Source organism: Eucyclogobius newberryi, unplaced genomic scaffold (assembly GCF_026437365.1).
Source record: "Eucyclogobius newberryi isolate DKJ021-1_F unplaced genomic scaffold, fEucNew1.0.hap1 SCAF_9, whole genome shotgun sequence".
Lineage (NCBI taxonomy): Eukaryota > Metazoa > Chordata > Actinopteri > Gobiiformes > Gobiidae > Eucyclogobius > Eucyclogobius newberryi.
The window spans coordinates 4941441-4956959 of record NW_027316532.1 but is presented as its reverse complement, the minus strand read 5'-3'; the positions used below and the strand labels follow the sequence as shown (position 1 = coordinate 4956959).

The window sequence follows — 15519 nt, the reverse complement described above, 5'->3', positions numbered from 1 at the left end:
GCAAGCATCAGTTTATGCAGTTTGTCTAGTTATGAACCAGACTGACAAGCTATTCACTTCAGTGTGGGCGGGTTTGTGAATGGAGACAGGAAAGAATTGTATCATTTATGCATTCATTTTGCAACTCACTCTGAAAAATAGTTCATGTGAGGACAGGTGGATTTATGACAGCAGCGCCAACTAAATCCAACCAACGCTGACTGTTAGTCTGAGTGCGTGTGATTGGTGGAAAACACTTTGCCTCTTTTATGGACACACAGGTGCATTTCCACGTGGTTGTAAGAGCAGCTCAACGTGTCACTAATTGCTGCAATGGGAGTTCTAGTAGAATTCATGGGAAACCCTTCGTGTTGTGTGTGGATGCAAAGGGGGTACATTTAAGTTACATGTTGACGCCAGAAGGCACTGACCAAATGTCAACTCTTGATGCTGTAAGTTAAAATAGGTTATATTTATTTTTTACTCCAACAAATACCTCAAAATTTACCTTGGATTTGTGGTCAAAAGGCTTGGAAATTGGTCAAAATGAAAAAAATTTCATTTTCATTTCAAATCAGTGACATAAAAATCAGTTTTATGTCACTGATTTGTCTACAATGTTTCACAGTATGGCGTTCAAGTACAGGGTGGTGTCCTCATTCTCAAAGAAAAACATATTTGTGCAAATACTTTTTCATTACATTTCAAGACCATAATTATGATGACTTCATGAGTTGCCTTGAGTTGTGAATGCTGAGCTTATCTGGTGCACATGAATACTATACTACATTAATTCTTTCCGAGTTTGAGCTTTTAACCAAGGACAGACACTTTGATCAAATAAACCTATAGAGAAATAATACTTGTGTAATGTTTGTATGGAGAGAAAAGCAAAGCCAAGATCAGGGACAAAATATGGCCCTGAATGTTGAACACGTATTTTCTTCTCGTAGGTCCATCTCCAGCCAGTCTGACTCCAGTGAAGAGGCCAGAGCTCGGTACCTGCATCGTCAGTGGGTGGGGCTCGGTTTGACGGACGTCCAACTGTCCAATCGCACAGCCCTGATGAGTTTACCCGGCCCCACCCCCAACACCATCACAGATCACTCGAGTCTGCGGTGTTTCCTGCCCACTGGGGAGTCATGTGATCAGAGCAGAGCCAACACCGAGCCGTCCAATCATCAGTACTCCTACGCAGCATACTCGGCTGTGGGCACGCTGCAGGTACTCGGATGAATACTATCAGCGCACAGCGTCTTCTGTTATTTGTTCATTCACATAAGTCAGTACGTTTAGTTTCATCTTCGCCCCCACAGTCTGTCGGGCCACTCTTGTTCCACTCTACATGCAAGTTAAACAAGAGCGTGAATGTCCAAACACGTGTAGGGTTTCTCTCCTCGTCTGCTCCTCGTGTGATTGGACTGCACTGTTTCACGCAGCAGGAATACCACCACACGTACACTTTTCCACATTTGCTATTGTGATCTTTCAGAGTCAAATCAAGACACACAAATCAAATGTAGTTCCGGGGTTGACATGTGTAAAAATGTAGTCTTGAGAAGGAGGAAAACAGGCCCGATGGAGCTGACCGTGGTGCTCTGAACTGGAGCTGTAAGTTCTCTAACATCCTGGTGGACACGTGCACGTAGTGATATTGATGTTGGCTGTCAAAATATATCAAATTACAAGCCTCTTTGCTTAAATGTATTGTTTTCCTGTAACATTTAAAAGACATAGACCATGATCTTTTGCTCCTTTTCAGTGCAACAATGAACTAGACAGTGATTACTTGTGTTAATCTTGTCAAAGCATTTTAAAAAGGAAAAAGTAGTATATTTACAATTGTGTTGCAAAAAAGATGATACTGTGAATTGCATAATGGGATAATATTGCACCAATGGATTCAATTCAATTAAATGTATTTTTGTAATGCCCAAAATCACAACAGTAGTTGGACTTCAGTGTTGTTTAATGTTATATGGCCAGTGCTTGGTTTGAGGGGGAATTATCAGGTCAGGCTCCAGTATTGTTTGATTGCCGTGCCTCTTCCAGGAGCCCTCCCCAGATATGTCAGTGTAATCCCTCCTTTGTCCAGGAGATTCAGTTGCATCATCTGGACTCAACAAAACATTTCGACTCTCGTCCAAGAGTCATTCTCAATCTGCGAATCGAGTCTGGGAACTCCGGGCGGGCACTCCTGTTACAGGAAGTATTTGGTTTCACTTGAAAAATACTAACACCCTGTAATGTGCAATCTACATCCTATTGTTAACTGACTTTCACTCCCTCCTCACTGAGTACCTGATTAGCATCAGAATGCCCTGGACATCTACCGCTCTAGGGTTTCAAGACACAATTATATACGACCGTCGAAATGTTAAGGGACGGATTCTCTTTTTAACAAAGATTGTCTCTTTAACTCCTCTTTCAAAGCATCTTTTCTCCTGCTTAGAATCTTCCCTTCACTGTCTTCAATAGAGTGGTTTGTGGCTTTAAGATGAAGATGCACAGCGCTCTGGGGTCCTGAATTTCCCCAGATACATATAGATATTGTGTAGAATTCAACTCAACTCGAGTGCTAGAGCATGTGGGAGCCCTTAGACAATACATTGCTTTAGTTTACATTAGTTTATTTGGGCTTTTTTACATTACATTATTACAATATTACCATATTATTATTATATGTACTGAGCCTAAAAGGAGTAGACTGAAGGAAGTTTATGTGCATCTATATGTACAATGGTATGATAGGAAAACTCTTTGATTTGGTTCAATAAATTGGCTATATATTTTATTTGTTTCTTTTTAAGATGTCAGTTTATCAAAAAATAAATAAAATAATTCAGTAAATATTTTAATTTACTTTTTACATAAAACATGTTAAAACGTGCATTATGCAACTTTAAAGGCCCACATCCTTTTGTTTGCTCTCCATGCACTTGTTATTTCTTTGCCTGGAATGTTCCACAGCATGACCTTAAACATATTTAGTGTATCTCCATGGAGACAAGAAGCTACGTTATAGGTTAGATCTGTGGAGAGATGGGCTTACTCATGTTTTTTTCTTTGCAATACAAACACTTGCAGTTGAATAAATGCAACACAGATAAGTTTAATGCCATACTGAGGAACATTCCACATCACCATGGAGACAATCAGGTACCATAAAGGTTAAGTAATGCACATTAAGTCCAAAGAGTGAAGGATGTTGAGTTTTTTTCCCCCCTTGCCCCTCGATGGCTCGCCCTTCGATGGCTCACCCCTCGATGGTTCGCCCTTTGATGGCTCGCCCCCCGATGGCTCGCTCCCGATGGTTCGCCCCTCGATGGCTCGCGCCCCTCGATGGCTCGCCCCCCGATGGTTCGCCCCTCGATGGCTCGCGCCCCTCGATGGCTCGCCCCCCGATGGCTCGCCCCTCGATGGCTCGCCGGCTCGCCCCTCGTTGGCTCGCCCCTCGATTGCTCGCCCCTCGATGGCTCGCCCTTCGATGGCTCACCCCTCGATGGCTCGCCCTTTGATGGCTCGCCCCCCGATGGCTCGCCCCCGATGGTTCGCCCCTCGATGGCTCTGGCTCGCCCCTCGATGGCTCGCCCCTCGATGGCTCGCCCCCCGATGACTCGCCCCCCGATGGCTCGCCCCCCGATGGCTCGCCCCCCGATGGCTCGCCCCTCGATGGCTCGCCCCTCGATGGCTCGCCCCCCGATGACTCGCCCCCCGATGGCTTGCCCCCCGATGGCTCGCCCCTCGATGGCTCGCCCCTCGATGGCTCGCCCCCCGATGGCTCGCCCCCGATGGTTCGCCCCTCGATGGCTCTGGCTCGCCCCTCGATGGCTCGCCCCTCAATGGCTCGCCCCCCGATGACTCGCCCCCCGATGGCTCGCCCCCCGATGGCTCGCCCCCCGATGGCTCGCCCCCCGATGACTCGCCCCCCGATGGCTCGCCCCCCGATGGCTCGCCCCTCGATGGCTCGCCCCACACAGCTGTCTCCCACTGGAGGGTGACAGTCGCCCATCTGCACATTAGTTTTCAGCTCCAGTTCTGGTAGCTGTTTTGAACCCGGCCTCCCTTTACTGAATCTAACCACAGTTTTGGCACAATTAAAGATGGCATGTGTGATGGATGGACACCGGCTCGGGCCGACAACACTGGCCTAATAAGTCCTGCTGTTGTGGAGCAGCAGTGGTGCAATGACACATGTGCACAGCGCTCTGCAGAAAGAGGCTATTTGTAAAAACTGACTACAGAGTTTAACCCTTAAAGCATGAGACAACAGGGGACAAAATGGTCAAAAATATGTACTTAACACAAAAGTACCATCATTTCCGGGCATCATTTACCTTAAGCTGTAGTGGTAAAAGTAACAGCATAAATGTACACACAAAATAATATAAATATATTAGGGATCACCTAAGATGTCTGTGTGTTTTGGCAGCTTCTAACCTCATTATAAGGAGTTTTCCTCATTAGCTTGTAAGATAAGTTAAGATAAGATAAGATATTCCTTTATTGTCACACATGGGGAAATTTCATTGTTGCAACGCAGGTAGATACAGAGGTAGATACAGAAGAAAAGAACAGATCACTTATAGGAAGTCTGAAAAACACTCTCAGCAGAAGATCTTCTATAAACGTAATAATGATGAGGGAAAAGTTAAATTGTGATTGATTCAAGCATGTTTAGGTAATCCGGTTTAGTATCTCCACCCACTGTTCTGTACTTTTGACATTGAGTCAAAAAAAAGATTTCACATCCACAAATACATTCAAATTGGCTGTTTGCAACAGTAAACCTCTCTATCATGAAGTCCATCATCCATTCACTGTCCTCAGGCAGAGGTCTGAGCAGGGAAACCCAGACTTCCCTTTCCACACTTTTCTGGGGAAACATAGTCACTCCAGCCTGTCCTTGAGGCCCGAGCCACTTCAGCTCAACCGGAGGAGCAGTGGCTCTACTCCAAGCGCGTCCTGTGTTCCTGTGGGCTCATACTGCACGCAGGGAAACTATGTTGGCCGGAAGAATTCCAGATCCTTCAGAAAGTAACTCAGACCGCATGGCGAGCAGTGCGGTGCTGCTAGTGCTCTGGATTCTCTCCACCAGTTGCCACAGCCCTGCGCAAGTTTTTTTTCCCTCTGTACCTGGTTAGTTATTGTGTGTACACATGGTCTTGTGAGTGCAGCTTCAAAGCCTGTGACCGTAAGAGCAGTTGGTATTACGATCCAGCTGTTGCACCTCACCCTGAGTGAGGAGCAAATACAACCGAACAATACAAAAATACCCTTTTAAACAATTAATTTAAGGCAACAACTAAACAAAATAAGGGTATTATTGTATTTTTTTTTTTATTGTATTATTGTATGTCTCCACCAGCTTTGCTCCCCTTTTTCGCCCATTCTCATTGGAAAAACAGCTCAAGTTCAGTCAGATTTGATGGAGAGCGTTTGTGAACAGCAGTTTTCAAATTTTGCCACTGATTCTCTCTTGGATTTAGGTCTGGACTTTGACTGGGCCATTCTAATACATGAAGAGCTCTGGCTCTATGTTCAGTCGTTATCAATGCCAACGAGTTTTGTTCCATTGCCCTTTATTTGGCTCCATCCATCTTCCATCAGCTCAGCCTGATGCTGTGGTGTTCAGAGTCATGTAGCGCGTTTTCCACCACAAATAGCATTTTACTTTTAGTCCAAAATGTCAAGTGTTCTCTTCAGACCACTTCTGGTGTAATGCAAACAGGACGTCTTATGGCTATTTTTCAACAATGGCTTCTTTTTGCGTGTGCCATTCAACGTGATCAAATGTGGAAACGTTCCAGGGTTACAAACACTTCTGCAACCCACTGTATCTTAATTGTAAATGAATGCAAGGTAGTCAATTTAACAGCTAAAATTAAGCACAAAAAGTTATATATGTTGTGCTGAGACATTTCTTTCTCAAGTAAAAACTTTTTCCTCTACAACAACTAGATTTCTTTGCGTACAGCACACTTTAATTTGAGGGCATGACTAAACCCCAAAGTGCTCAAAAATCAGTTGAAAAATGGCCACAGATGTAACCCACGTTGTCAGGGGAGCTCAGTAAAAATACACAACAGCATCCTGGTCCTGAGAGTGGAGAACCCTCGGGGTGCACCCACCCCAGCACCCGTGGGTGTCATCCATCACAGAGCGCGAGAGCGTCCCTACAGAGCAGCAGCATTCGGTCACAGCCACAGACAGGCAGATAAATATAAAGCAAGTGAGGAGTGTACATGCTTATAAGGAAACCGAAACAGGGTGGACGTGCTACTTTTACCTTTGTTTGCGAAAGTGTCTTAAATCATTTCTATTTCAACTATGAACGTTTCCACTAAATCACTAACCTAATGGATTATATGTATTCTATATGTATTCAATTATTTGTTTTTTGCCTATTTCCGTCGATTGCCTGGTATTCAGATATTACATTGACATTAATTTCCTGGAGACCGATCCTAACTTGAATTAATGAATGTAATAAAGTCAAATCAATTTTTACGGGTATAAAATCTGTCTTAATACAGATATATTGTAAAAGCAGGTCTAAGTGTTAAAATGAGACCGCTGTGTGTGGTTCCCCCTCTGGAGCTGGGAGCATTGTGTTGACAACAAGCACGAGGTTGCACAAACACATGCTGTGTGTTTTAAATATGAACTGTATGTCGGAGCAGGATGCAGAGATGTCTCTTTGACCTTTCTCTTAATGTCATCAAAATGTCATCTGCAGGTTCTGCACATGCTCAGTATGGACCACAATCTCACCTGAAGATTTCATTACAGTCACACACAGTGCTCTCAAGCGAACTCACAAACTACTACTACTACTACTACTACTACTACTACTACTACTACTACTACTACTACTACTACTACTACTACTACTACTACTACTACTACTACTACTACCTTTATGATCCATCCCAAATACTTGAATTGTTAAACCCCAGTATACAGAGTAGTTAAAGGGTAGGGGGGAAAAAAGGGTAGATAAACTGCTTGTTAGCTGTAGCTTTAGCCACGTCTCACAAAGCCACAACTTGGAATTACCAGAATGTTTCTATTAAGAGTGTTTTTTTGTTTTTTTTTAAAAGCTTTCTGTAAGTTATCTGTTCTTTTACTTCTGTACCTACTTGCGTTGCAACACCGAATATTCCCCATTGTGTGGACAAATAAAGGCGTATCTTATCTTATCTTACTAAATATGTTTTTTGTCAATTGCCTAGATCAGCCTCATGGTTAAAAGTATATTTCACATAGATTGGGTGACGTCAGCGGCTCACATAGCAGCTCTTTGCCCCCTAAACATAGCAGCTCTTTGCCCCCTAAACATAAAAGCAATTATTTTCTATGTAGATGAATAATTACGATGCAAACTATTTGAAATGGATTTAGCTCTGTTTTTCATGACAGTAAAAGGCATAACACCGTTAACATCGGATTGCTTTACGTTGCATGTCATTCACACACTATAGTTATTCGTAAACAGTCAGTGGCAGCATTGATCAGATCAAACCACCGACCCACCAAATTTATCTAATATATTTATGTTTATTTGTGTATTTTCACGTTTCAAGCCGAGAAACCATATTTTAAAAATGCATACATACAGCAGCGTTATTCTTCACGTACATGTACTTTTTCTATGAAGTTGAGTGTTGAACCCACATGACTGTTGGTTGTGTGTGTACTTCTGAAAGGATTCTTGATGAGTCACTTAGGATTGAAAATGTGGCTTTTCCCCCTTCCTTCCGTCCTTCCTTACTTCCTTTGGCTGTTATTTCTTTAAACATAACACCAACCTTAACACCACTCAATGTGTTTACGCCAGCTTTTGTGATTTCCTGTAGAAAACTGATCTACATAAAACAGGCTCCATCATTATTGCACAAAGAGCGGGCAACAGCAAGCGGTCATTATCTGCTCTAGTGACGTGCTTACTGTAGTGTGTGGAACCTGGAAATAAGCAGAACAGATACAGCAGCTGCATAAGTATACATATATATATTTTTTTTTTTTTAATCAATTCCCCAGAAGTAGTGGTTCTATTTTCTAAAGTGAGATTATCGGATTTAAGGTGATTAAATGATGCAGAACCACCCTGGCTGGACCTATTTCTTGTTTTGTATGTTATTGAACCAGGCTAAGCTTCATTTACTTCCCAAAAATATCCCAACTTTTCTCGTGAACAATGTGTTAATGAAATATTTAGGTGTGATGATGGCAGAGGAATAAGCTGTATTTGCGTTCTCATGAGGAGATTTGAGTGCGATTACTAAGGAATTGAGTCTAGAGTTGAAAGAAGTGAACTAGGGATAGACCCATATATCTGTTGACCGATATATTGGTCTTAACACTTGACATAAGAATTGGGTAAAATCCTTTAAATTAGTCTTAAATGTCAAATTGGTGAAATATGAAGAGAAAAACCCTTCCCGTCTGAGCCGAGTCTGCAGAACTGTTACAGAGACGTTTGCAGTTGAATTCCCTCTGACTGAAATGTTTAGCCATCATAACTAATTGTGATTACTTAATTGCGCTGTGTTTGAAAAATATTTGATAAGCGTATAAAGAATAAACAATAGGACTAGACTTGCATAAACCAGGTCTGAGCCAGAACTAACCTGAATCAAAACGGGTCTAAAGGAGAATCAAGCAAGAACTAAACCCAGACAAAACTAGGTCTAAACTAGTGTAAACCCAGAATGAAACCAGTAAACATTGTTATCTATATGTATATTGTATATTTGGAAGGTGGTTCGTGGGCTGGATTGAATCACTTGCAGGGCCTGATTTGGCCTCCGGGCCTTATGTTCAAAGCCCTGACCTCATTTCTTTAACAAAAACAACAGTAAAAGTAGCAACGCCATTCTAATCCAATATGGCCCCTTCCTGTCCATCATAGTGCGGTGGCCGATTCAAGTTCAGGCTTTTCTCACAGAGCTCTGTCATTGTTCAGAATGTATGAACAGAGGCCCAAATTTACATGTCCCATTTCCCAAAGGGCCTTCTTCAAGACGATTATTGAAGACGAGTCAGACCTTCTCACGGAGCCCGTTTTATCAATTATCAATCGATCCTATGTGAGACCTTTTGTCAGTGTTCAGGGTTCAAAACATAGAACAATGACTATACCCAGGCTCAAAAACTGGCATCTGCTGAGGGAAAATGGAGCAGACGGAGCAGTTATGGATGAATTTTGTCTGTAGATAAACTATATCAAGATGTCCTCAAGCTGTGCCACTTAAGCTTCATCTGGGTCCAATTCAGTAAAACATATAATTCACGTGTGTTTCAAACAACTACCGGTAATCTATGAATTAGAAGAACTGCTAAATATTAAATATATTAAATTAAACATTTTGTCACAGCTCTTGTTGAGTCGTTCACAGTTGTCCTGGTTTGGTCTCGCTCTGAGCCCACTTTAGTCTTGAAACCACGAGGGAAAACTGTTCTAGTTTTCTTGTCTGGTCCCAAATTGTATAAAGTGTGAACACACGCAGCATTTGTCTTGAACGTAGATCATGTTCAGTGCATTAGTGGCTCCATTGGTAATAATATATATCTTTAAAATAAAAATAATAAAATAATACAAGCAATATAAAAGACTTAAACATTAGTTAATTAGGTTTTCTTTTTGTATTTTTTTTTACAAATACAAAACAGTGACAATAGTGAGGACAACAAGAACAAAGACAGACAACAACACAGACATTAGACAAATAGAGGGACAGCAGTCTAGAAACTTCAGAGCAGTGTGTGTGTGTGTGAGTGTGTGTGTGTGTGTGTGTGTGTGTGTGTGTGAGTGTGAGTGTGAGTGTGAGTGTGAGTGTGAGTGTGAGTGTGAGTGTGAGTGTGAGTGTGAGTGTGAGTGTGAGTGTGAGTGTGAGTGTGAGTGTGAGTGTGAGTGTGAGTGTGAGTGTGAGTGTGAGTGTGTGTGTGTGAGTGTGAGTGTGAGTGTGAGTGTGAGTGTGAGTGTGAGTGTGAGTGTGAGTGTGAGTGTGAGTGTGAGTGTGAGTGTGAGTGTGAGTGTGAGTGTGAGTGTGAGTGTGAGTGTGAGTGTGAGAGTGAGAGTGTGTGCTTTCAAACAAAGTAAAAATGTGTTTTATAATTATTGCCATCATCACTATGCTACCATATTGTCGTAGATGTGGTCATATTTTTTTAAAATAGTAATCATTATATACCACTACCCATTGTCATTGTATATATATATATATATATATATATATATATATATATATATATATATATATATATATATATATATATATATATATATATACATACATACATACATACACACACATATATACATATACATACACATATGCATAATACATATACATATATACATAATAAGATAAGATAAGATAAGATATTCCTTTATTGTCCCACATGGGGAAATTTCATTGGTGCAACGCAGGTAGATACAGAGGTAGATACAGAAGAACAGAACAGATCACTTATAGGAAGTCTGAAAAACGCATACATACATACACATATGCATACACATTTATACATAATACATACATACATACACATATATACATAATATATATATATATATATATATATATATATATATATATATATATATATATATATATATATATACATTATATCTGATAATCTCTTCCCGCATCATTTCTACCCCTTCTTTTTTGTTTTTTCCCGTGTCATGTATAGTGTCTAAGGTTGTTTTTGAGAACACCATTTGCCCCAAAATATGTATAGTATATAATTAACCAAACATATTCCATACACATACTGGAAATAACAACTGCCTCATGAATATTTCTTTCTTATTAGCTTTACTTATTAATGACAAGTTGTTTTGACAATGTTCACAAATCCAGTTGGTGTTGTTGAGGTTTTCACCCTGCCGCTAAATGTCCCATTAATTATATTTACAATATTTATAAATCAAATGGCATTATCCACAGTTCCAATTTTCCATCATTAAAAATTAGAATGTATTCATTGCTTTGCCTAGTGTTTGAGTGAATGAGCTTAAATGAACAAGTCCCTTAAGCTGCATAATCTCCAATCAGCTAATTTATGTGAAATATAAGATGAGTAATTAAGGTGATTAGTTGTATTTAGAAAGCTGGAACTCTACATAAATCATACCGTGTGTTAATATTTCTCGGGTATAATGAAGTTCTATGGAAATCTGCTTATTAAAATGCAAATGGCGGCTCCGGGTCCGTGGTGAGCTGAACCCATTGGAGTACATATGTCCAGTGTGTACTTGATATATAGCCGCGTCTGTGGAGAAAGAGCTGACTGGAGGATTATGCTGATTTCATATAAAGAAGACATATCTGTGCGCCATATCGGTAATAGTGGTGAGGAACTGCACTCATGCCATTATACACAAGTCTAAAGGAGATATAGAAAGTAAAAAGTAGCCATAATGGTTTTGCATTAGAGGACTGACGGTTCAGGAAATGAGTGAAACGGGGGATGAGACCGGGGACGGACATGCAGCAAAGTCGGAGCCAGATTTGCACTCACAACGTTGTGGGTTACATTATAAACACACACACAAGAGAGTGCAGTTCGACGCTCTACAGAGAAAGTTAATGGACCTGTTTCTGATTATAGTATATACCGGTAATCTTCATATGTCATGGTTTATTACGCTGCAATAATGCATCCTATCACAATTATGCAAACGACAATCAGATCTATGTTTCACTATCGGCAGGTGACTATGGACCAGTGGATTCACTCTGTCACTGCATCCAACTGATCAGTTTGTGGAGGCAAAACAACTTTCTCCAGCTGAACTCAGACAAGACTGAAATAATCGTTTTTGTCACAGAAACAAAGAGAAAGTGTTAGCGTCACCTCCAGAGTCTCACTCTAAAACCTACAAACCAAGTTGGAAATCTGGGGGTAATAATGGACTCAGACTTTAATTTTAACAGCCACATCAGATCAACAACAGCAGCAGATTTTAAAAAACATTGCCAAAATCAAAAATATAGTGGCTAAACCAGACTTGGAGAGACTTATCCATGCGTTTGTCTCCAGTAGATTAGACTGTAACGGCCGCTCACTGGTCTCTCAAAACGAGCTGTAAAACAGCTGCAGTACATCCAGAACGCTGCTGCTCGGGTCCTGACCAGAACCAGTACAAGTAACTTGCTTGACATTTTCACTTTTTTGTTGTTGTATTTCTAGGGTGAAGTGGTGGACGTCCAGTATGGCAGTCTGGAGGATCTGAGGAGGGTCAGATTGAACAGGAATTTAACCAATCAGATTGCTGTCATGAAGCTGGGCCGCGCACCTCTGCTCTACAAGGTAAGACATGTCCAGGTTCTCAAATGTACTCACAAGTTTGCAAAATATCCTAGTGGGTAGGATTCAGCGTCTATTTGATTGGATTTGATTACTTGTAACTTTAATTGAGCAGGGGCAGTACCCCTTTAATGTAGAGTATGGAGACCAGGAGGCATCCGGAACAGATGCCCGAGCCACCTCAGCTCGCTCTACTGCGAGTTACTCCTGTGTGTCTGAGCTCCTCACCCTATCTCTAAGGGAGCGCCCAGCCACCCTGCGGAGGGAACTCATTTCTGGACGCTCCACTTCTCTGGTGTCGCTGCCACATTACGCACTCGGTGCATCTTTCCCAGCTCGCTGAGCTCCTTCACCTCCGCGAAGCTCTGCTTTTCTCTCAAGTCAAAACATTAAACGACCCAAATTAATAAAGTGGATAGCACGATGGGAGGGTAAAAAACACATTAATGAAAGTGTCTGGTGTCTGCACAGGGTTTTAGGAGAGGAGCGAGGAGAAGACGCAAATAGTCCAAAAAGGTAGCGAGGGAGAGTATGCTTCTGACAACAGCACATACAGCACTAAAGCATCATGTAAATACTTAAGTGTGCTTGTACTGCAACTAACACTCTGCACAAAATGTATAATATTGGTTTATTTAATGTTACCCAGGTTCTTCTATTACGCAGCTGTGACTGATTTGATCACGACAGTGATCAAACCGTTTGGACAGTATCACTACATGTGCCCAATCCAAACTCACTGCTTGAGCTGAGCTCAAACACATGTGGCGATGTCTGTGGAAGAGCTCTAATATCAGAGCTCTAATATCAGAGCTCTAATGTCAGAGCTCTAATGTCAGAGCTCTAATGTCAGAGCTCTAATGTCAGAGCTCTAATGTCAGAGCTCTAATGTCAGAGCTCTAATGTCAGAGCTCTAATGTCAGAGCAGACTGCCTCTGCTTTGTTTATTTATTTATTTATTTTTTAATTTGAATTCCCAAAACGATGTCATCATCGTGACGCACTCTCTCCCTCAGGAGGGCAGCAAGTGACACACAATCTATGAGATATTCACTGTCACTGTCTTTAATGTGCATAACAACACGTTAAACGCTCTCACACCATATTAATGAAGCGCTATCATAAGTTGGTGGGCCTAATATTCATTCTTCAATGAGACTATCACCCTGTGCACTGCAGCAGTGTGACCAGTAGGATGGTGTAATAATGTAACAGGAGAGGAGTTTTTACCTAAATGTGCAAATACTTTTCCATAATTTACCTCTATAATTGTTAAAATATCACCAGAATACAGGACATGGAATCTTCTCATTAAAATGGTCTGTTGTCCCTCCAGTGTGGCCTTTCACTAGTCACCTACCTCCTCATCACATTCTCTCATATCCAGCTCTCATGGTGCTAGGCTCATTATAGTATGAGCTGTCGTGTCATTTAGATCAGGCCTATTTCCTTGTCTCTGAATGTACTTGGTAGAGCACATTCATGTACTTTGTTACGTTTTACCTAAATGTCCAGTAATATTTCAAATTTGGTTCCCCCAAAGTCCCCTCCATAACTGATAAAATACACCAAAATAATCCATTTGACCTTCATTTTTTTCAGTTTTCCAGGAGAAGACCCCCAGACCCCCTTTTCGTCTGTTCCCGTCACTGTAGATTTACAAATTAAGCACTGCTCTAAACCTTTTAACATAAAAACTGACATTACATAATCAAAATGGTACGTTTAGCGCACCCGAGTGGATTTTGCAAACCAAGTTGATATCGTACCTCATGTATGTCAACACTGAAGACTCCCATGGTTTTACAGCTCCATCTTGAGCAGTTTGATAAATGCCTTCCAGAAATAGCTTGAGTGAATGATTCAGTGATTTCTGCCGGAGCGGTTTCCTCATGCTATTAGCCTGTGCATATGAGCTTAGTGATAAATAGCGGGCTAATGAGGCTGAACATGCGCGAATGGAGGTGAAGGCGGGGAGACGCGGGGTCAGTATATAGCACTTATATTAACACGGCACACTCTTAAAAACCCATTAAGTTAAAGAAGCACAAGGCTCGCCAGGGAGGCCCCAAGCAACAGGCCGGGGCCCCATTTCCACCTCCTGCCCACAGTTTGGAAGAATAGGAAAACGCATGCATCATAATGTGTGTGTGAGAGCGAGTGATGGATGAGGAGTCTGGTTTTTGAAAAGGAGAAAGAGACGGCCACGTGATAGATTATAGATGCATTCATTTATATTGAAGGATAAGTGAAGTATACCTATTTACAGATTGAGGTAACGCATGAGTTTTTGGTTTTATAGAGCCTTTTTGTTGACACACTAAATCAGGGCTATTCAACAATCAGGCCCTCCAAGCGATTTAATCCGGCCCACAACACATTATCCATTAGTATTAGAAAATAATGTTAAAATCGTGTTTACTAGTTTAATTCTGGGTTGTTTGGACCTGTTTTGATTCAGGGTCAGTCCTGGTTCAGACTTGGTTGGTACTAGTCTAGTCCTAGTTTAATTTTAGTTCAGTACTGGATGGACAATTTTGCAAAGCAATGTTGGTAAAGCCGTTCTGTATGTTATTTCTCACAAAAATACAATCTAGCAGTTGAAACAGAGTTGAGGATATTTTGTACAACACATAATGTTGTTACAGAGGCCTTGGCTCTCCGAAATATCTGGCCCATGGGAAAATAAAGTTGAATAGACCTGCTCTAAATGATACTCAAGGTTTTTGTACACGTGCTTGTAATCCTTAAAAGTGTTTGAATTTTACCACGTTGTTTTCAAGTTTGGGAAAGTGCTCGAATATCAGAAAAAATGCTTGAACATGCTTGAGATTTAAACTTGCCTGTCTGTATCTTACGCATTTTGACAGTTAAGAGTGCTTCCAGTCTTCAACTTGTTTTGAAGTAGGCTACTCTAAAACTGTGGATACGACTGCTTTGTGCTGTTGTAATCATGTAATCATGTGTGACCTTTAAACTTTATTTCTGCACATGTTCTGCTGCGTTAATTCAAGGGGTTAGGGCCTCGGAAAAACCTTGAATGAATAACTTGAGCTGGGGCAGTGCTTTAAAGTGGGAGCTGACTCCGTCCCGGGAGTTTGAAGCAGTGATAGTCACACGCACATGAGAAACACAGGGTGAAATGACACTTGTGAGCAAATGTGATGGGATAATATTAAAATTAAAGTGAACAATGTGTGGCGTAACATCGTGTTCAAGCGT

The 15519-nt window shown here is 41.4% G+C and overlaps 1 protein-coding gene across 1 annotated transcript in view; it reads left to right on the top strand.

Annotated features, from left to right (window-relative positions):
• The window catches only part of LOC140353432 (inactive N-acetylated-alpha-linked acidic dipeptidase-like protein 2), a 440212-nt gene that overhangs the window by 220228 nt on the left and 204465 nt on the right, over window positions 1-15519 (top strand). The window contains exons 5-6 of the mRNA XM_072437992.1: window positions 933-1203; window positions 12181-12300. Coding sequence (XP_072294093.1) covers window positions 933-1203; window positions 12181-12300 — 391 coding nt within the window. The remainder of the gene's footprint in view (window positions 1-932; window positions 1204-12180; window positions 12301-15519) is intronic.